At 39.2% G+C, this 22734-nt stretch overlaps 2 protein-coding genes across 3 annotated transcripts in view; one reads left to right on the top strand and one right to left on the bottom strand.

The window, feature by feature from the left end:
* Positions 1-11993, bottom strand: part of LOC111863764 (centrosomal protein of 290 kDa) — a 66443-nt gene extending 54450 nt beyond the window's left edge. For both annotated transcript variants that reach the window (XM_023850410.2, XM_023850420.2), the window contains exons 1-5: positions 11784-11993; positions 4080-4288; positions 3288-3438; positions 2633-2748; positions 1423-1626 (exon numbers count right to left, since the gene is read on the bottom strand). In XM_023850410.2, coding sequence (XP_023706178.1) covers positions 1423-1626; positions 2633-2748; positions 3288-3438; positions 4080-4259 — 651 coding nt within the window. In that variant the 5' untranslated portion in view covers positions 4260-4288; positions 11784-11993. The remainder of the gene's footprint in view (positions 1-1422; positions 1627-2632; positions 2749-3287; positions 3439-4079; positions 4289-11783) is intronic.
* Positions 11994-12089: 96 nt separating this feature from the next.
* Positions 12090-21643, top strand: LOC111863777 (group XIIA secretory phospholipase A2). The gene is made up of 5 exons (XM_023850445.2): positions 12090-12488; positions 12673-12740; positions 14868-15039; positions 15923-16068; positions 20784-21643. The coding sequence occupies exons 1-4, from the start codon at positions 12257-12259 to the stop codon at positions 16063-16065; spliced, it is 615 nt and encodes a 204-aa protein (XP_023706213.1). The 5' UTR covers positions 12090-12256; the 3' UTR covers positions 16066-16068; positions 20784-21643.
* The last annotated feature ends 1091 nt before the right edge of the window (positions 21644-22734 follow it).

Raw genomic sequence — 22734 nt, 5'->3', positions numbered from 1 at the left:
AATTACAAAAGCCTATAATGTTAGCAGAGGGATACCCATAACAACAATATCAAGTACAGCATATCCATAAAGTCCTTATGTAATTAGTGAAATAGTTTTTTTTTCTTTGGTGCTACAGCCCCAATTTTGGCCTTGGCCTACCTCCATGAAACTCTCCATTTCACTTTGGTTTACTACATCTTAGATATTCGGTAGGACTCCTTGTGCAGGTGATCAGCTTGTTGCAAGACCTCTACCTGTACACACTCACACGCATGTATACAACACACACACTCTCTCTCTAAATATCCATGCCCTGAGTGGGATTTGAACCCACAATCCCGGCTTCCGAGCAAGCAAAGACAGTGCATGCCTTACACCACTCAGCTACTGTGACCAGTAGTGAAGTAATAGTAACTCCTATTATTTATTGCAGGACACAAGTGACAGTGAATGTATAAGCACATATGCTAATAGTACCATTATGAATCCAAGGGTCATGTCAAAGACAAGTTTGAAAGGAAATGTCACAAGTCTGGGCATGCTGATAAATTAATTCATGATATTCACAATAACAAAATAGGTAGGAATTTTATGGACACCTGTATTATATTTCATTAATAGTTGATTTAATAATGCTGTCACTAACTCAGACTACACACTGATATCCTCATTTAAGGGTTCTTTTTGGAGCATGTGATTTGAATACAGAACTGCGGTAAATCTTAAATAGAGGATATTTAAAACTGAGATTACTGATTTGGGATCACTGAAATTGAATGTTAAATGAGAGAGTCTTAAAGCAAGGAAAATGAAATGGGGTTCCACTGCGGACGGCGTCGAATGACTGAATGAGGGCAAATAATGAATTGCAAAGATTGTTGTTATGGCCTAATTTAAGGCATTGTCCTGGCATTTTTTTTTTCCTTGGCACTACAGCCCCAGTGGGCCTAGGCCTACCTCCATGAACTTCTCCGTTCACTTTGGTTTTTCTAGATCTTACACAATCGGTAGGACTCCTTGGGCGGGTGATCAGCTCATCGCAAGGCCTCTACCTGTGCACAAACACAGAAAAACGCACACATACAAACTAAACATCCATGCCCTGAGCGGGATTCGAACCCACGATCCCGGTTTCCAAGCGAGCGAAGGCAGTACATGCCTTAGACCACTTGGCTACCGTGACCGGCCGTCCTGGCATTTAGCCAGCAGGAAAGCCACATCAATACCTCAGTCAGGATAGCCGGTTTCCCAGTTGAGGTTCAAACTGAGCACCTTCTGGTTATAAGCCTGACTGGTTACTGCTGTATCAGTCTACTAACTTGCTCTGTGTGCCTAACGGAAAATAGAGCTACAGAATTACAACTGAGAACCACACACAATTGCTGTTACTCATGCTGGAAATCCTAACTGGTTAGTCTAGTTGAAAGAGTTTCCTTCTACCTCAACATCATTTAGAAGTTGTGAGATATGTCTGTTCTTCTGCCGAATGATGTTGGCCATTTCTTGCTGTTTCTTTGCGACAAATTCTGGTGACTCTGCTCGCTGTGTTGTGCTGTGATGTTCACTGCTTTCATTTTGTAATGCCACCAACTCTCTCTGCAGCTCTGCCTTTTCCCTTTCCAGTTGGGCCACTTGTCCAGCAATCTGCAGTGAGTTTGAACGTTCATGTCATTTTTAACAAAAATGTAACTTAACAGCTACCTTGAAAATTACATAAGTAGAATGGAGCCAGATGACTAGATTCATTACTGGCCAAACTACCTCATGGGTGTAAGGGAAGTAATGGTTAGGTTGGTATCTCTTAACTTATATGATCCAGGAATATGTGATTTCAGATTTCCTGATACTGCAATGTCAGTGACAGGATTTTAATTTGGGGTAATGGACTGTATTACAGGAATAGGGGATTTTATCAGATTTTAACCTGGGAGTAATAGTTTATTGTCTGAGAACAGAGATTTTACTTCTTCCTGTGCTGTGAGGCTGGTGGCCATATATTAACTTGGGGTAGTGCTCTTAGTTTTGAAAGAAAAAAATTCAACATTTGGCCAGATGGACCACACACATGCAATGTTACAGTAATGCAGTGCATGGCCTCTTACTGTGATGGCAGTTATCGCAGACAAGACTGGTTTAGTGATATAAGCATTATAAGTAATGCGGAGGAAGTTCTACTTCCAAAATGTAGGCCAAGTTACATTTAAGTTTAGGTTTTCATTAGTTCAATGTGTTTACAGTTATGAATTGGGGGACACGGTAGTGTACTTAGTTGAGACACTATGCTACAAGCTGGAAGGTCATGGGCTTCATTCCTGATGAGGATACTGGATTTTTCGATACACCTAATCCTTCCAGCCATACTTAGGCCTTGGGGTTGACTGCCTCTAACAGAAATGAGTGCCAGGGATCCTCCTGGGGGTAAAGGGCAGTCAGTGCATAAGGCTGACAACCTAACCACCATTTGTGAGCTGACTGAGGCTCCTGCATTTTCTAGACAATGTCTCGCAACCCTACGGGCCTCCACAGCCAATTACAAGGATAGCTTTACCTCCCATTTTTTATGTTAGAGCTGTGAAATACTACAGCTGGAGCAACTTATAACAATCCAACCAAGATCATTAATTCACTTAAGATTCAAGACACACTCCACCTTCTCAGCCTCCCGTTTCTCCATCAGAATATCCTTCTCACGGGCCTTCAGTTCGGCCAGCAGTTCTTCATTGTGCAGTTCACACTTCACCAACTCTTGTTTCAGGTCTTCAGCATCTGCACATGAAAAAATATAAATGAAAGTAAATATCCATTTATTTCCAGTACAAATCTGCTGATAATGCTAATCAATAAGACAGACATTACACTGTATAGGAATATAAATTATTTCTTCTTCTTTTTCATCAGTGAAGAATCAGAATGGTGATCTGCTTGCAGATCCCCACAACATTTTGAATAAAAAAAAAAAAAAAAGTAAAAGTAAAGCTATCCCTGTACCAGGCCGTGAAGGCCCATAGGGTTGTGAGACGGTGAGGGTCCCACATTATCTAGACAATTGGCTCAAAGATGGCGGTAAGGTTGTCAGTCTTATGCGCCGGCCGCGCTTTACTCCCCAGGAAAATTATTTAATTCCTGGTACTCATTTCTGTTAGAGGCTGAGTAAACCCCAGGGCCTAGTGCGGCTGGAAGGATTAGGTCAACTGAAAAAATCCAATGACCTCATCGGGACTTGAACCCGCGACCTTCTGGCTTGTAGCATAGCCCTCAACCACTACACTACTGCGCGGTGTGTATATTAACCACCCTTCACTGACCTTCTCCTGATGCATGGCTTGTATCCCGCTTTGCAAGAATCAGTTGGGCACGTAAATCTTCGACCTCTTCAATTAGGTTCTGATGCCTCCTAGCCTCCTCTTCTCCTTGTCTTACAGCGAGGTCGTCAAGCTCCACGACCAGTGACTCGACCTGCACAAGTTGCATCATTTTCAGTCGCAGATTAATGAAGACGTCTCTTTCTTACATATAAGTTTGTATGTTGTTGATATTTAAGAGATTTCTTGGCATCTGCCAGACCCTATAGAGAAAGGGCTTTTCACATTTTTACAATTTCAGACCACAAGTACAGTTCTGTTGTTTCTATGATACATATAATGGGATAATTAGGCTCAGTACTTGGAGGGATGATGATGCAATAACACTGTAATGTTCTGTCATTTATATCCCACACATGGTAAAGATCATACTATCCAGCAGCTAGAGGTGTCTGTGTCCAGAATGATTACTTAGTACAGCATATCTGTCACTAGATGGCATCAAGTGTGATGTATTTAATTCGCTGTTACTAATAGGGGCCTCCCCAACTGTACTTTTTGCTCTGGAAGTGGCATGTAGTGTTCATAGGCAGAGAAACAGTGTGTGCTGTGAAAGAGAACTAGTGAGTCTCATGGTGGCAGCAACAAGCTAAGAAGAAGACAATAGTGCAGCGGCATACAGGGAAATAATGGTGGGTTAGACGAGCTGACATCTAGCACCTAAGTGGCCACTGATACATTGAAAATAACTGCTCCAAAACAAAATAAAAGTTACAGTGTTATGCTCCTGCATACCTGCTCTCCCTTGTATTTGAGTATATCCTGAGTGACACGAAACAGGACCTTCAGATGATCTGCATCTATGTTGGGTTCTGGATTGTACCATATGAGGCTCCCATACAAGTCATCCTTTTCCTCATCAGTCAGGTCCTCAGGCGACAGGGAGAGCAGCCTCTTCCAATCCAAATGAACCATTGTCCTGCGTGTTGTTACCTGTTAGACATCTGGAAAGGTACATTATGATAAATGACATTTACTGTAATGAGATTTTCCTTTCAAATGTTAACAGAAAGGGTGCCCCTGTCATAATTAATTGTCATGCCATCAAGACATATAGGGGAGTGAAGGTCTAGCTCCATCACTGTTGATCTTGGCACTAGCTGAAGGTCAGTGGTGAGCTTCATGCTACAGCCGCTTTACTCCCAAGGAAAGATCCCCTGGTACCCATTGGATAAAAGGTTGGGTTGGCCGCAGAGCTGGTCTGCATGCTATGGTAAAGTTGTCTCTGTGACTATCTAATTAAGCACTGCACCATAAAGGCATATGGTGGAGTGGATGAATAGAGNCCCCCCCCCAGAGAAAGAGCCCCCGCTACTCATTGGACAGGAGGTTGGACAGACCCCAGAGCCAGTCTGCATGAAGTGGAGAAGAGAAAATCCTTGACTCTATAGGGACTTGAACTCCGACCCCTTGGTTATCGAGTCCATAGCCAGTCGCTTTACCAACTGAGTTATGCTATGGAGAAAAGAAAACTTGCTTGCCTCTGCCAGGAATTGGACATACTGTGGCATGCATACCCGTTTCTATGTAATGACCATGAAATAAGCAGCTGTTGCTAGGTAATGGCCTGCAAACAGAAACAGAGGAATGGTGTTCGCTATGAGGCTCATGTGGCAGTTACTTGATGCAACAATAGAAGAACTGTTGGGAGAATTATTTCCTGTGTGGTCCATGCCGAGGCTACACAAGTAGTCGACTGTGCATCTTGGTCATGGTCAAGCTTACAAAGGTTCCAGTGACTAAGCTGCTGCAGTAGCATAAAATAAGTACGAGGGGCATGATCTGCTTCACAAAGCCTGGACTGGCAGGACTTGTATAAAGTGCAAACGCAAGATTTTTCAACAGCATCCAATATGTGTGATGTGTGCACTTGACAAGGCCAAGCATATTCATAACAGACAAACCCATCCTCTCATCAGAGGGGATGTTACACAAAGATTATGACCCAAAGGGTTTAGTTAAAAAATCTCAGGTCATGAGCCTCAAGGGACTTGGCTCCGAGATGAACTGATTGGCTGTAAACTCTGACTCTGTCTCTGTGAGTGAGTTTAGCATTTGGGAGCCAGTTAGATAGCTTAGGATCTGCAGTGAGATGGACAGCCAGCAAGGACATGAAGCTGTGAGCATGGAAGTTGAGGGATCAACAGCATTGGAAGCTGTAACCAGACAACGACTGATGAAGACAGAGCAGACTGAGAAGACTTAGTTTGTGCTGTAGTGAACTGCAGTGTGTGAATTAGTGTTCTATAGTTATTCTTAGTTATGATCTATAAGTGTTTAATAAATCCAATTACAAACCAAAATTCTGTCTATAGTCACTCCACAAAATCGTGACAATATTATGAAACATTAATTATTATAGATTCTAAAGGGTTCTGATGGTGGTGGACGACACACAGAATTACTGGGTTTTTGGACTATTTATTATTACATGTTGATTTTGACCGTGTGTTATTTACTACACATGAAGATGGATAGGCATCTGCCCCCCCTCCACCCAGATCTTTTAGCAAATTTAAAGAGAAAGAAATCTACTACATAATCAATCCAAAGATTAAAATTATTTGAAAAACATATTCCTTCTTGAATATACTAGGGTGAGCAACAGAATGAATTTAAATGGTTTAAATGAAAGTTTGTATGAAACCCCCCACCCCACCCCAGAAAATGCTAGCAGCGATCATGCCATAATATAACATTTATAATCACTTAAAATTAAAATATGTCTCATTTCAAAACAGTCTTGTAGTATGTGCAACAAATCTGAGAAAATCAATCCTACAATATAGTATTTCTCAACAAATTACCAAATTGATTAAACAGGTTAAAGAAAAAAGATCCAGTGTTAAGCCTTTAACAGAAATGACTGGGCAGTTGGTATTTGTGTCAGCATTCAAAGAAACAGAAAACGGCTATATGGAAGTACATTATGCAATTGTACATTTGTACATGCGCAATTATTAGTTACTTCATTCAAGAAATGGCTACTCCTGCTTTTGAGGACTATGATCTATAAATAGGTAGTCTGAACGAAAATAAACTGCCACATTTGCAAAACTTGTAAGATACTGTGACATGACGTCTGAAAGCTGGAATAGTGGAGCCAGAGTAACGGTCACTGCTACATAACGTCTCGGTAAGCACGTTCCCGCGGCAACAAATAAGAAAGCAACAATTGAGGTATTGCTGGCATAATGGTGGAAACGGTGTTTCTATGAGTCTGACCTGAGGCTATATGACAAGGATCCCAGGATAGCTGGAATAAGAATTGAGTCTCTTGAGATGACAGTCAAAGGTGACTGAGAAGAGATGGCAAAGAGTTAGTTGTGTTGCAAGAGTGCTGCAGTTACAGTGACACTGGTATAATTACTGTATTGAAATTCGTTGCCAGGATATGACTAGTGAAGACTGAAAACCCTAGTGTGTGTAACGGTGAACTGTAAAAGCGATATCGCTGTTTTATTTGTAGTTACAAGTTGAGTGTATAAATGCCATAAATCCAATCAGCCAATCAAAACCCCGTCTAATAGTCACAACTCTAATACACACGACAATATAACGATCTCAAACTTCGTTACATTTGCCGGTAGATTTAATAATCGAAATTAAACTTCCTATCACAGATGACCACATGGCTGTTACACTGACCCATAGATATAGCAAATAAATCAAGCAAAGGATGTAATTAATTTCAAACCTCAAAGGGACAGCAAGAATTGTTACAATGTTGGGTACTCACTGTCGTTTGTAATGCGCGCTACAAAATGGTGTACCGGAAGCGGGAACGCAATATTATAACGCGGTAACAAATGCGACTTCTCGAAATACAATCACAAGTACAAATTTTTAAACAAAATATCTGTATTAAGATAAATTAATATAAAATCAGTTTTGTCTTAGGTGACTAAAGAAATAAATAGTATGGATTTTATCAATGAAAAATTAATGTTTTCGTGTTCCTGCATAGAATCTGCACTTGGCGATAATTATCGATATTTTCGCGATCGGTTATATAAAATAATTACGGTACACAGTGGGATGCTTTTCATTTAACGTGTGAGTAACCGGCAGGCTACGATCTCAACCAGAAAGGCAGAAAATTCTTTATAGAGTAATGAAATCTCGAACACAACAGTTAACTGCTTGCTGCATGCTATTTACGGTGAAAACGGTTATGTATCTGGAGCGGATCAGCTGTCATTCGGATGGCCTGGGTGTAACTTCGAAGACATCACTGGAAAGTTAAAATGTAACGTATATTTAAATTATATAATATACTAAACCTTAGAACTATGGATACTCTAATATTGGAACCCTTTCTGGCGCGATCACAACTAAAAGTTGCAAAAATGCGCGTAGTTTTGTCACGACTTTGCAGGTAACAATCTGCGAAGCGCCAAATGGGTTTTCATGTTTGATATTTCGGAATTTACATACGTAGTTCTTCATATACAATGCCCGTTTTCGTTGTTTTAACCAAAACTGGTATGTGTAGATATATTTTTGTAAAACCATAAAATTTAATGGAATTCCGTTCAGTTATCTTCGAGTTCTTTCATGCACTCGGGAAGACGAACGGAAGTATTTTAATACGCGCTTTGAGGGAACGTGACGCACCTAAAAATACAACATACACAGGCAAAGAATGTTCTGTGTTTTGTCTGCGTGCAAGAAGGAAGAATAGAAGTTTCACACACACACACACACACACACACACACACACACATATATATATATATATATGAAAATTAAATTGTGAATATCACAATATCAAGGGAGGAAAGAATGTAGGCATATTGAAAGGTAAAAGTAAAGTCCCTGTGCTTAACCAATTAATTACTACGCCATAAAGACATGGGAGAGAGTATGTATAGATCCACGTTTTCTTGACCTGGGCACTAGTTGGTAAATGGTGAGATTCACGCCCCGGCTGCTTTACCCCCAGGGAAAGAGGTCCCGGTACCCATTGGATAGGACGCTGGGTGGGCCCCAGAGCCAGTTTGGATGACATGGAGAAAGTTCTTGACCCCTCCAGGACTCTAAAATCCAACCCCTCTGTCATCCAGCCCATAGCCAGTTGTGATGTCACATTCCATGATATTTAACAAATTCGCTAACAGAAGAACTGAATGCATAGAATTACATTACATGATATGTAAGCAGATACAGAATTCGGTGGGTATAGGGTAGGACATGCTGTAATTTGAAATATATCTTAAAACTGTCAAATAACTTTATGAAGCACAGTTCTTCTTGAGATGCTAACTCAAGTCAGTCAGTCAAACTGCCGTTTATGGAATCCAAAAGGTTCACTATCACATTCACAGTAGCACACCAATGGCTCCTACCATGAACCACATGTATCCAGTCCACACCCTCATGCCCTATTTCTTTGAGATCCATTTTAATATTAGCCTCCCATTTATGTTCAGGTCTTCCAAGTGGTCTCTTGTTGCTGGAGAGTGTAATAATGAAGCTCTGTGCATTTCTTCAGCCCCTTAAAATTTGAAGCGAATTAAAACAGACATTGGAATAAAAGAAAATTAAAATGTTAAACATTTACTTCTGGAAGTCTGTTGTAGGAGTACACTTGATGTCTGATCATTCAGGGCAGCAGATTGTGATACTGACCACTCTTTGGTGGTGGCAAAGGTTAGGGAAAAAACTGGCAGTGAATAAGCAAACAACGCACAGAGTTCATATAGAGAGGTTCAATTTCAAGAAATTAAATGAGGTAGAGGTTAAGGAGCAGTATCGTGTTGAACTCTCAAATAGGTTCATGGCTTTGGAAAACTTAAGACACTGAGATGGACGTTAATAAAGCTTGGGAAACCATTAGAGCGAATATCAAAATCTCTGCCAAAGAGAGTCTAGGTTATTATGTACTGAAGAAGCATGAGCCATGGTTTGATGAAGGATGCTCAAAATTATTAGACCAAAGGCAAAAAGCCAAGTTGCAGTGGTTACAAGATCCAAGCGAGGAAAAAAAATGGTGATAATCTGAACAATATAAGACGTGAAACCAGCAGGCATTTTGGGAATAAAAAGGGAGAATATCTGAAAGACAAAATTGATGAGCTTGCAATGAACAGTAAGAACAAGAACATTATAGAGACCTGTATAGAGGAATAAATTACTTTAAGAAGGGTTACCAACCTAGAAGTAATTTAGTGAAGGATCAGAATGGTGATCTGCTTGCAGATCCCCACAACATTTTGAATAGGTAAAACTACTACTCTCTGTTATTGAATGTACATAGGGGCAGTGATGTTAGGCAGACAGAAATACATACACCTGAGCCATTAGTACCTGATCATAGCCCTTTTGAGGATAAAAGTGCTATTGCAAAATTGAAGAGGTATAAATTGCCAGGTAGTGATCAAATTCTGGCAGAACTTATTCAAACAGGGGGTGAAATATATGTTCTAAGATCCATAAGCTAATTATTTCTATTTGGCATAAGGAAAAACTGCCTGATCAGTGGAAGAAGTCCATTACTGTATCAGTTCACAAGAAGGGTGATAAAACTGACTGTAGCAATTATCGGGGGATATCACTGCTATCAACTTCATACAAAATTTTATCCAATATTCTTCTCTCAAGGTTAAGTCCGTACATAGATGAAATTATTGGGGATCATCAGTGTGGGTTTCAACGTAAAAGATCAACTACTGATCAGATCTTTTGCATTTGTCAGATATTGGAGAAAAAATGGGAGTACAATGAGACAGTACATCAGCTATTCATAGACTTTAAGAAAGCCTATGATTCAGTTAGGAGGGAAGTATTGTACAATATTCTGATAGAGTTTGGTATACCCATGAAACCAGCCAGGCTGATTAAAATGTGTTTAAATGAAATGTATAGTAAAATCCGTATAGGTAAACATTTGTCTGATAAGTCTCATATCCAGAATGGTCTATAACAAAGAGATGCTTTATCGCCACTGCTCTTCAATTTTGCTTTAGAAAATGCCATTAGGAAGGTGAAAGAAAACCAGGTGGAACTGAAGATAAAGAATTCTTTAACACCTAAATAGTGAAAGTAAATTATGACTATTTAATTATTTCTGTTAATTAATGTATTCCCCCATTTTCATTATGCAGTTAATAAAAATGGATCACAAATGGTCACAGGTGGGATGTATCATAAACTTAAAGAGGGTAACAGCCATACACACTGTGGCTGCAATATAAGAAAAAGTGTTTTTAATTCACCGTATCCTGTAAGGAAAATAAAACAATAGTAGAGTCAATTTACCGACTACACAACACAGGTATGTGACCGTGTGTAATTATACAACCGTGTTTGTACACCTGAGGATGACCTCTTGAGGTCGAAACATGTAGTGATAATAAAAAACGTGTTGTGTAGTCGGTAAATTGACTCTACTATTGATTAAACACACAACAGGATGCAAGAAACGATTAAAGTTGAAAATAAAACATTTGGAAATATGAAGAAAGCAGTCTTCTGGGATTTGGCGCCGTGTATATGTGGTGTTAACCGACGTTTCGGAGGAACGTATCGCCCCCATCTTCAGGGTTGAAGAAAAAGTATAGGTAAATCTGCAAGCGACAACACCGTGAGACACGGTAAATCAGTCTGCTTTACCGTGTCTCACGGTGTTGTCGCTTGCAGATTTACCTATACTTTTTCTTCAACCCTGAAGATGGGGGCGATACGTTCCTCCGAAACGTCGGTTAACACCACATATACACGGCGCCAAATCCCAGAAGACTGCTTTCTTCATAGTCACCGCCGTGAAAGCCTCAAATCTTACATTTGGAAATATTTTTTATTCTTTTTTTTTTATTGCTAGTGGGGTGGGACTAAGTCCCTTGTACTGCGGCCACTTCTGGCCTATTGTACCAGCCCCAGTTGACAGGTGAGGGTGATTGTGGAGCAATCGGTGGAATGAAGATTGGCAGGTGAAACCGAAGTACTCGGAGAAAACCTGCCCCAGTGCCACTTTGTCCCCCAAAAATCCCACTTGACCAGACCCAGGATCGAAACCGGGCCGCCTGCGACTAACCGCTTTAGCTGTGGCGCTATTTTTCATGCTTACATTCCCAGAAACAAAGATCTGTGTTCGATTCTTGACAAAGGTAAAATATATAATAATTCTTAAACAATTTTCTACCAACAAGTTTGTTTACTAAAATATATAATTTATGTTGATGGAAGCCCACTGTGAGAACTCAACTACTGACTACAGCCATACTTTGCCACAAGGTTATGATTCTAGGATCAGTGGCCCATGCAGTATGGCTCTTGCCTTCAGAGTTTGAGATCCAAGTTCAGTTCTCGGTTAAGGCAGGTACATTTTTACTACATAAAGAACATTCTCCCATACAATAACTTCCAAGATGTGCAATTTACATATCAATATTTTTGGAGAAATGCAACATGTGCCGTGAGTCTCCCTCTGTGATTTACCTGCTGCGTTGTAGTATCCGCTAATTTCTCTTATGAACGAAGCCAGCAGATGGTCTCCTGATGATTATAGACTGTTAGTAAATAATATGAAAGCGAAACAGGTTATAAGTTTAAACGTAATTAATGTCTTTGTGAAACAACCCGGCATCGAAGAATTGTAAACATTCCATCTTGTTTTGGAGCGTTTGTAAACAAATGCAATCGATCCTCGCTGTAGTCCGTAGAGTCGACTTTTTGATTGGCTAGAACGGCTAGAACGGAAATGGACACGACGAGGAAATTTGTCACCATAAGTTTCCCAGTTATGTTGTCCAATGAGATATAACCACGTCACGAACGTCACGAATACAAATAGAAGTGAGACGTGATAAATAAATTATTTTTGGTTAGTCCAGTTTCTCTCATATTACGAGTTTCTGGTTTATTCAGGAAGTCGCACGTGAAGATTCATCCAACATATTCAGTTGTTTTCAATGGCGATCCCTAAGATAAAAGTGTTCATATACGCATTAACTTTCTTAGGTTATGCGTGGAGTGGTTATGGTTCCGGTATAATAAGCAACTTGCGGGATGCGGTTCTTGCCGCAGAACATGTATTTGGTGATATATTTGAGAACGTCATTACAGTTGCTAAGAAATTTAAAATTGTTCATGAAGTATTTGATGCTGCTGTAGAAGAGGAATGTAAATACTCCTGTCCAGATGGTAGGTATTTTATTGATTTGTAGGATATGTAGAATGGCATTGTAAGTAGGCATGGAACGAAGGTAAGAAGGAAAATAGAACAGCTGCTGGAAGTACATGTATTCACGTCATGGATACCACTTGGATCAGCTTGAATTGGAGTATGAAGAATGTGTAGGATGTTGATCAAATTGTTTGTTTTCAGGTGGTAAAGCAGTGAAAAATAAGTACCACAAGCCTAGCAGTGATGGTTGTGGCTCCCTTGGATTGAAGGTTAGACTTGTGTTAACTGACCAGTCTACCTTTTATACTTTTTAAAAACTTACATGCAAAGCAGCACATATTTATAATATGATGATTAGTTTTGTTATTTATGTTGCTGGAGTGGTTTCTGTTATTCTTTAATAAAATTTAAAATTCGGAAGGTTGGATAGGTTTCAGTAGTTTTATCGTAGGTGTGGTAACTACAAAGAAACTTCAAATTTAGTGACGTGTATGATCGCCATATTGTAAAAGTATTCAGAAAAAAGTCAGAAGTATGCGACAATAATATTACCATACTTTTGTGACTGTGGCATCTTGTGTTTCAAATATTTGCAGTGATGTTGCCCACTAGTATTCACAACTGTGAAGAGATGAAATAAGATGGTTTTGAGTGCAATTTAAGGTTCTCACAACAGTAGTTATGAAAAATTAAGTGTTTTGGTACTTACATGGCATTATATCCTAGAAGACAGAACTTTTCAAGAGTTTTATGATTTGTATAGCTCACATAATATTATTAAGATATTGAAATAAAATAAAATGTGATTGGCAGGACATATAGTTTAGACGGAAAGACAAGAGATACATAACAAATTCTGTTAAGAGAGCTGAAAACAGAAGGATATGGCAGTATAATTTCAAAATTATCTTGAGGGAAGGCTGTATATGAAATGGATTGAACTGGCTTAGAATCCTTCATTTGACTGTTGAATACTGAGAGACCTCTATAAATCACATAGTTCCACACTTCTTCACTTGCTCATATTTCACAGGTCAAAATATTTTCCTGATTTGTTTTCTTTTTGGAAGACAAACTACATTTATTCTGTAAAATAAGAAGTGACATCTAAAAATTATAGAAATAAGGTAAAATTACTGTGTGCTTATGTACGTACATACAAGTATACACCTTAATTTTAATTTCACATTAACACAGTTTCATGTAATTGAGTGTTTTTGGGGACAGCTGAAGCACAGTGAAATTATTTGTCTAAAACTGAAAACAAATAGGATTTGTAAATAACTGATGTATCATAATGAGAGTAACATCTTGCTATGTAACAGTATGTAGTCTTATAGGAGTCCACCTGAAGCTTCTCAGATCTGCAGATGTTGCATGAAATAGTCTCCCCATAATTATCTGAAATTCAGCAGTGAATATGAATAGTACTGTCTTCTGGAATGTATTACCATGTAGTCTTATACTCAGCATCACACCGAAGAAGATAATATTGGTACATTTTAGAGTGACTAGAGACTGGGTATGGATTGGTGAATGATTTTATGTATGCTTACAAACTGTAACTACAATTAATTATAACAATTTCAGTGATGCTCACACTTTAAAAATCATAGCAGGACCTGCTAAGCCTTTTCCATCCCGCTTTCTTCACCAGCCATTCCCTAGCAACAGATTTATGACAGTCCCACTGTATGTACAGCATGAAATCTTTACACAGCCAAATTCCTCTCTTGCCATTTCTTCTCAATCACCTTCGATTGCCGTCTCGTGAGACTCCCTCAATTCTGATTCAAGCTGGCCTGAGTTCCTCGTTATATAGCCTCGGGGTGGCCCCAACAGAAAACCCCATTTCCTAACAATTCCACTATTGTTATAGAGGTTTGTTTACCTTGCCTTGCACAGAAATAGTACTTCTTCTGTTGTTGCATGCATGTTCATTCCTGCAGGAACTTGTTTACCGAGTCATTGCCCAGCAATGAACGGCTGCTTGGCTCCACTATTCCAGCTTGCAGGCGTCATACCACAGTATGGTTCATAGCTACTAATGTGAGAAACTTAAATTCAGCACAACTGTATTAAACTTAATAGCTTTTTGACTTTTTTAATAAAACATAATGGCACCAAAACCAAAGGAGTAGCAGCAATTTTGAGTTATGCACCAACTTGAGAATGCAGCTGTTGTGTAAGTGGGAGTTAAATGAGGTAACCACTTTTGAACTGATGAATGAATGTATAAGGGGTGGGCCTTCTCGGCCCTTGCACCGCAACCTACAGTGATCTATTGTGCTTAGTTTTGAACTAAATAATAAGTAAGAAACTATACTCGTACCATTAAAATGTCGGTACTGTGAACCATATTTTGTTATTAACCACGTTTCCAAAATTCTTTTCAGATACCCACAGAAAATTTGCCAGTGAATGAGATGACAGTATGCTGTGATGATCATGATATTTGTTATGATACTTGTGGACAAGATAAGGAACAGTGTGATTTTGACTTCAAGCGATGCCTGTACAAAGCGTGTGAAAAATATGAGGTAGCGGCTGGTCAGACAATAGGGAAAGGTATGAACAACATGCGTAAAGGGGCACCATCATTAAATCTTCAGTCATACGTAAGGTATAAGGTAGTTAGTTAGTTAGTTAGTTATTGGAGAGGGTGGGTTTCCCCATGCACTTAGACCAGTATTGGTCCATTGTGCTTCCCTCTATGATATTCTACCAATCTCTATATCCTACCGATATTGGTGCGTACCATCAGTCCCAACCGAGCCAGCGAGTTCGCCTCTGCTGGTTTAGCAGTATCTATAATGCTTCCCCCATCTCTCAGAGGCGTTAGAGACTACTGTTGGGCGGGAAACATCCTGAATTTGGCTCAGTGACCTCCTTTGGAGATATGAGGTTCTTTTACGTGCTGTAAAGCTACGACATGGGACCCACGGCGTAAAGTCCCTCCCAGAGGACTTGTTCCCTGAATTTTTCCGCCCTTAAAAATTCCACGACCTCCGCCGGGTTTGAACCCCCGTACCACGAGTTATGAGGTGGGAACGTTACCTCTAGACTACGGAGGCCGCTTAAGGTATAAGGTAAGGCTGCCCCTGTGCTTGAAGTAGCACCATGCAGTGAAAACTGGTAGTGGAGTGGAAGTAAAGCTCCACACATTCTTAACCTTGGCACTAGATAGAGGTGAGTGATCAGCTTCATGCTCCAGCTGCTTTACCCCTGAGAAAATGACCCCCCGATACTCATTGGATGGGAGGCTGGGTGCAACCCAGAGCCAAGCTGCATGCTTTGAAGAAGAGAAAAAATGATCCCCCCCCATCAAATCTAATTCAGTTTAGTCATATCTGATATGTCATTTCAGTAAGTAGAATGGGACCTTTGTTAATGTTCTTGTGTATTTTCATATTTCATAGTATGGTACACTGATGATTGCATCTGCTTTCAGGATGTAAGGCAGCAGCCAAGATGTTATTCACTGGTACAATAACATTAGGTTGCAAGTCATACATAGACAGTCAGAAGGAAGCGTGCTACTGTATTCCAAGGAAGAAGAAGTACACGACAGGTGGCGAGTTTGGCGAGCTGTAGAAGGTTGCTGACAGTAGTTAATTAGTAAATTATTGGAGAGGGTGGGTTTCCCCATGCACTGAGACCTGTATTGGTCCATTGTGCTTCCCTCTATGATTTCTACCAGTCTCTATATCCTACCGGTACTGGTGCTTACCATCAGTCCCGCCCAGCCAGCGAGACCAGCTCTACTAGCTGAGAGGTATCTATAATGCTTCCCCCATCTACCAGAGGTATTAGAGACTGCTGTTGGGCGGGAAACGTCCGTTAATTTGGCTCAGTGACCTCCTTTGGAGATATGAGGTTCTTTTACGTGCCATAAAGCTACGACACGGGACCCACGGCTTAAAGTCCTTCCCTGAATTTTTCCGCCCTTAAAAATTCGATGACCTCCACCGGGTATTTGAACCCGCGTACTATGAGTCATGAGGTGGGAACTCTGTTCCTGTCATTTGTTGCATTTTCAGAGCAGTGGTTGCATAATGTTGTGAGAGAAGTAGCAACCCTGTGTGAAGTGAAGGGTTTATGATGGCCTCTTGACAGTGTTCTTGATTCTGTGCACAAATGTCTTAACTCCTGTTCGCAATGCTTCTGCGTTTATATTTGTTTTATTTTCCATATGTTGAGCTCCGTTGTTCCCATTGAGTTTGTGTGACATGGATCAAGTTGTTTTTGTAGGGCGTATCCCACACATCAGACAAGGATTTACGATGTTGTTAATACTGCAGATAAATTTATAATATTCGTATATGAGTGCTTAATGGTCATAGATGACATCGTAGGTGAGTGCATGGTGAATATGAACATTCTAGTTTCAAAACTAGTGGCCTTTCAGGTGTGTCTTTTTCACTTTCCCCCCTGTCTCCCCCTCTCATACACTCATGTTCTCTCACTCGCATGCACCTGCACACGTGCACACGAAGTCTAGTTTCTCAAAAATAGTTCTAACAATTTTGAGTAAAATATTATGTTTTTAGACATTATCCACTGTCTTGTCTGGTTTCTAAAAACTGTCTTGTTTCTTTTTAAAAACGTTTCGGAGACTGGATTCTGTCCTCATCCTCAGGTCAGACCTAATCAGTTGGGTCCAATAGACAATCTATGGACAAAGGAGATAGGGGCTAGCTCTATCTATTGGACCCAACTGAGTTTCGGAAAATTGTAGAGTCTCATTTGTATATTACTAATGTAATTATAATTATTTCAGTATCATAATATTATGTGAGCTATACAAATCATAAAACTCTTGAAAAGTTCTGTCTTCTAGGATATAATGCCATGTAAGTACCAAAACACTTAATTTTTCATAACTACTGTTGTGAGAACCTTAAATTGCACTCAAAACCATCTTATTTCATCTCTTCACAGTTGTGAATACTAGTGGGCAACATCACTGCAAATATTTGAAACACAAGATGCCACAGTCACAAAAGTATGGTAATATTATTGTCGCATACTTCTGACTTTATTCTGAATACTTTTACAATTTTAAATTTCTTAGCAACTGTGATGATGTTCTCAAATATATCACCAAATACATGTTCTGCGGCAAGAACCGCATCCCGCAAGTTGCTTATTATACCTGAACCATAACAACTCCATGCATAACCTAAGAAAGTTAATGCGTATATGAACACTTTTATCTTGGGGATCACCATTGAAAACAACTGAATATGTTGGATGAATATTCACGTGCGACTTCCTGAATAAACCAAAATCTCATAATATGAGAGAAACTGGACTAACCAAAAATAATTCATTTATCACGTCTCAGCTCTATTTGTATTCGTGACGGGGTTATATCTTATATTTTAGCATCCTGTTGCACTGATTCATGTCCATGATTTATGCCAACCGTCTTACAGTGCACACACTTTTTCACCTTACTCTTCTCTTTTGCACTACATGTTTCAGCACTAATGTGCCATCTTCAGGTGCTTCTCTATGCACATCAAACTACTGCTTTGCATGCCCTGATGTCTTCATACTAAAATGACTAAAATATATATTTGTCATGTATAATAATAAATTTTAAATATTAAAACTTTTCAGGATTTGTCATATGTCTTATCTCAATACACGAATCACGCCAATCCTACTCTGTGGGAGCACTCTTTCTACATTCATGTGTGTATTGTGCTCTGTGTTGTGTCTTGCTCCTGTGACTGCGTGCGTTTATATTATTTATATCTCATTGGACAACATAACTGGGAAACATATGGTGACAAATTTCCTCCTCGTGTCCATTTCCGTTCTAGCCGATCAGAAAATAGACTCTACGGACTACAGCGAAGATCGATTGCATTTGTTTACAAACACTCCAAAACAAGATGGAATGTTTACAATTCTTTGATGCCGGGTCGTTTCACAAAGACACTAATTATGTTTAAATTTATAACTTGTTTCACTTTCACATTATTTACTAACAGTCTATAATCATCAGGAGACCATCTATTGGCTTCGCTCATAAGAGAAATTAGCGGATACTACAACGCAGCAAGTAAATCACAGAGGGAGACTCACGGCACATGTTGCATTTCTTCAAAAAAATTGATATGTAAATTGCACATCTTGGAAGTTATTGTATGGGAGAATGTTCTTTATGTAGTAAAAATGTACCTGCCTTAACCGAGAACTGAACTTGGATCTCAAACTCTGAAGGCAAGAGCCATACTGCATGGGCCACTGATCCTAGAATCATAACCTTGTGGCAAAGTGTGGCTGTAGTCAGTAGTTGAGTTCTCACAGTGGGCTACCATCAACATAAATTATATATTTTGGTGAACAAACTTGTTGGTAGAAAATTGTTTAAGAATTATTATATATTTTCCCTTTGTCATGAATCGAACACAGATCTTTGTTTCTGGGAATGTAAGCATGAAAAATAGCGCCATAGCTCAAGCGGTTAGTCGCTGGCTTCCCACCACAGCGGCCCAGTTTCGATCCTGGGTCTTCTCAATACAATAAATACTGTTCCTCTAGTACAGTAAGTCGTACTAGAACTGTGGCTCACAGTCCATGCTGGGCTACTAACGAGAGTTTATAAAAATATAATTTTAACTGGCAAAGAATGAGTGTTACATCATCTACAAAAGCATTAAAATAATTATTTCAGCTACCATAATGGTAGGGATTTTCCTCTTCGTTGCTGCTGTGTCCAGATTGACTCTGGAGCCATTGTGTTTTCCATGGGCACTTGCTTCTCTTACAGTAAGAGTAATGTAACTATGAGANAGCATGCGCGTGCAACAGGTCATTTCCGGTTATTTTTGGGTCCCCCTTCGTATAACATAAAACTGACAATCCTCCATGTACTCCAAAGTGTAGATTGTGTTGAGACATACCACCACATACCCTACATATTGTTATAACATGGTGCTTAGACACAGAGGAGCTGTACCCACTCCCTTGCACAAGTGGCAATGGTACAGGTTTTCTCCTAGGACTTAGTTTTTCATGCCAATTTTTATTCCACACAATCCCTTGCACAAGTGGCAATGGGACAGGTTTTCTCCTAGGACATAGTTTTCCATGCCAATTTTTATTCCACACAATCAGTCCGTGTTCAAATAATTGATGGCACATAATCTCAATACTGACAACACTGTTTAGTAATCAACTGAAACAGAAGTTACTGGAAATGATGACAGTTATGATGATCTAGGGTAAAGAGTCGTGCTAACTTTACAGCTTAGGACTCAGTTGTCTTCCATTTTCTGAATCTCTCTGCCATCGATATTCCTAAGTGAGTCATGACTCAGTGACGCTTTGATAGTACCTCACTAGGAATGATGATTGATGAATGTCAGTCAATCCTTGCTCGCTTTTTTGCATCATTGTTTTGTAAGGCATGCATTTTCATCCCATTACTCTGCAATTTATTGAGTCGGTGTGGATTGTGTAGGTTACATTCTGTTTTACTGGCGTGAATAATCTCTTTGCAGTATGTTGGGGAATGTTACCAGGTTGTGGCCTACATTGTGATGCTGGGGCACTGGTCACCAAAATGGATGTATTTAACATTGAGAGCCTTATTTCTTGTCTCCTACTTGGATATGATCTTATTTTACTTCTGCAACAGTGTCTAAGCCTTATTAGATCTACTGCAAGCTAAATTATAACTGATGCAGGATTGAATGGCATTTGGTCGCACATCCTTATGGGGCTGAACAGGAGTTTGGTTGATGTACCATCATAGACAAAAAGTGATTATAGTACTGTTTTCTTTTCCGGCTCTTTTTTTTTTAATGAGAAGATATTAAATTTCTGGAGTGATTACCTAATATTACTGACTGTTGTGCATGTGGCATCAGTTATACAGGCAGCTATATTGTGATATGTTCATGGTTTGCCAATGGAAGTATTAATACTCGTAACTGTGGGCTGTTAAAGTTCTTTATTGATTTCTGTCTCCATCTTTTCATTATTTTAATGCTTTTGTAGATGATGTAACACTCATTCTTTGCCAGTTAAAATTATATTTTATAAACTCTTGTTAATAGTTCAACGTGGACTGTGGGTCACAGTTCTAGAACTACTTACTGTACTAGAGGCACAGTATTTATTGTATTGAGAATACAAGTTAAAACAATATTTTGTTGCTTGTTTAGAGTTCAGTATCATGAAATCTAAGTTTATTCACAGTTCAAAACTTTTTAATTTTTATGTTACATTTGGGATTCTCATGTTTGTTACTGTGAAGGGTTTGGTTTTTTTGGTTGTAACTCTGTGTATTTCAGAGAGAGAGCCGAAAATAATGGAGGAACATAGGACCTCCATCTCCAGGATCAAAGAGTAAGCCAAACAAGAAACGAGCAGAAACAAGTGCAGGTTTAACTCAGCTCAGTTCCTCGGAAACATCAGTTTGTCACCAACCCACATGACATTATAACCCAGAAGGCTTCTAATTTTTGTGTTTTAATCCTTTTAGGATGTTTAGCTGAACCAGTGGTGTGTAAATGATAATATATTTTGAAGTTGGCTGTACTGTAAATGTCAAAACAAATCCTGAAACATAAATGAAAAAAATGTGTAATGGTCATCTGCATGATTGGTATGACTGCGTAGGAGAACCCAGCAACTGACCTCTCCGGCTCTGTTGAAGGGATTTGACATTTTGACATTTCATTTGTTTTTCTGCTTCCTGAAATAAATTTATTTTGTGCTAGTCTTTGTAACCATTAATGTAAATAAGACTGTTGTAAGAATTACAGTACCAGAACTAGTATTCATGACAGTGTTTGGAAATTTTGATAAAGTTTTGAGTACGTTAATGTGTTTTAAACTGAGGGGGTGGGTGTGTGACAGTTTCATCAGCTGGTAAAGCATTTGCTCCTGCAGCACCACTTTTTCACTCTGTGTTGTATTATTTATTGTAATTTCATTTTGTAATGTTTAGTTCCTTGTGACATGACAGTTGAGCACACTGCCTCATATTTGTCTATTTGACTACAGCATCCTTCCAGCAACTGTATATACTTACGTAGTTCTGTGTTGTGATATAGCGTGATGTATGTGTTTTGTATGGCACTTGGGCCCCTTGAGGAGCAGAGGTATGTTGTATGATTACTACAAAAGCAATAAAACATATTGTGATAAACTGCTGTTGATTATTCTCAAAAGTTTCATTTTTTGCACATCTATCTACTTAACATGATTCATCTCTGAAATGGTTTAATGAGTTTTAATGAAATTCGGTATTTTTGAGTGTCTGCATTTTAGTGATTAGAATAACTTAATTTGAAGATGTGAGGTTCTTATGGCGGTGACTATGAAGACTGCAGTTTAGTACCCTTCCATATTCGGGAGGTCTCAATTTATAATCTCAACCCAGACATCAGTTATTCTGATTCATGTTTTCCCTGGTTTTCCTTATTCCCTATAGGCAGATTCCAGGATAATACCTCAGATTAAGACAGGAGTGCTCCCATTTGCATCCTCTACTATTTATTATTCACCACTTATACCATTTGATTCTGTTTAGTCCGAGTCAAACTACAAGCAAAATAATAATTTGTATCTTTTACATCAGATCAGTTTTTTTCCCTTGCTGTTGCTAGATACAGTTCATGGTTACAGTAAGGAAGCGAGATAATGATAGGTGCGTGATAAGCAAGTTTTTGGAATTAAGTAAATACTAATACAAGTCGGAAGGTCATGGGTTCAAGTCCCAATGAGGTCATTGGATTTTCTTCAATTAACCTAATCTTTCCAGGCACACTATGGCCCTGATGTCAACTCAGCCTCTAGCAGAAATGAGTACAAGGAATTAAATAATTTCCTTGGGGAGTAAAGCATGGCTGGCGTGTAAGGCTGACAACCTTACCGCCATCTTTGAGCTGATTGTCTAGATAATGTGGGACCCTCAACGTCTCACAACCCTATGGGCCTTCGCGGCCTGTTACAGGGATGGCTTTACTTTTACTTTTTACTTACTAATTGAAGTTGATATTTTAAGTAAGTTTTGTTGATAATATATTGAAAAGAAATGTAATTGAGTGCGAGTATGTTGTATGAATAAGCTCTAAAAGTTTGTGACAATGGTCCGTAGAAACGGATACAGTATGTATCCGTATCTATGTATGTATGTATGTATAATATGGATGTATTATGTTCCTGGACATTATCTATCATTGTTTTTTTATCTAAACTACTGACCTGTTTTTTATTTAAAAACAATGTCTCCAAAAT

This window comes from Cryptotermes secundus, unplaced genomic scaffold (assembly GCF_002891405.2).
Source record: "Cryptotermes secundus unplaced genomic scaffold, Csec_1.0 scaffold1705, whole genome shotgun sequence".
Lineage (NCBI taxonomy): Eukaryota > Metazoa > Arthropoda > Insecta > Blattodea > Kalotermitidae > Cryptotermes > Cryptotermes secundus.
This window is presented reverse-complemented; position numbering and strand designations above follow the sequence as displayed.

Excerpts from the sequence above, each read along its gene's own strand:
- LOC111863777 (XM_023850445.2), top strand. The coding sequence starts at position 12,257 with ATGGCGATCCCTAAGATAAAAGTGTTCATATACGCATTAACTTTCTTA. Across the intron at positions 12,489-12,672 it reads TAAATACTCCTGTCCAGATG|GTGGTAAAGCAGTGAAAAAT; the intron begins GTAGGTATTTTA and ends GTTTGTTTTCAG. Across the intron at positions 15,040-15,922 it reads TGGTCAGACAATAGGGAAAG|GATGTAAGGCAGCAGCCAAG; the intron begins GTATGAACAACA and ends ATCTGCTTTCAG.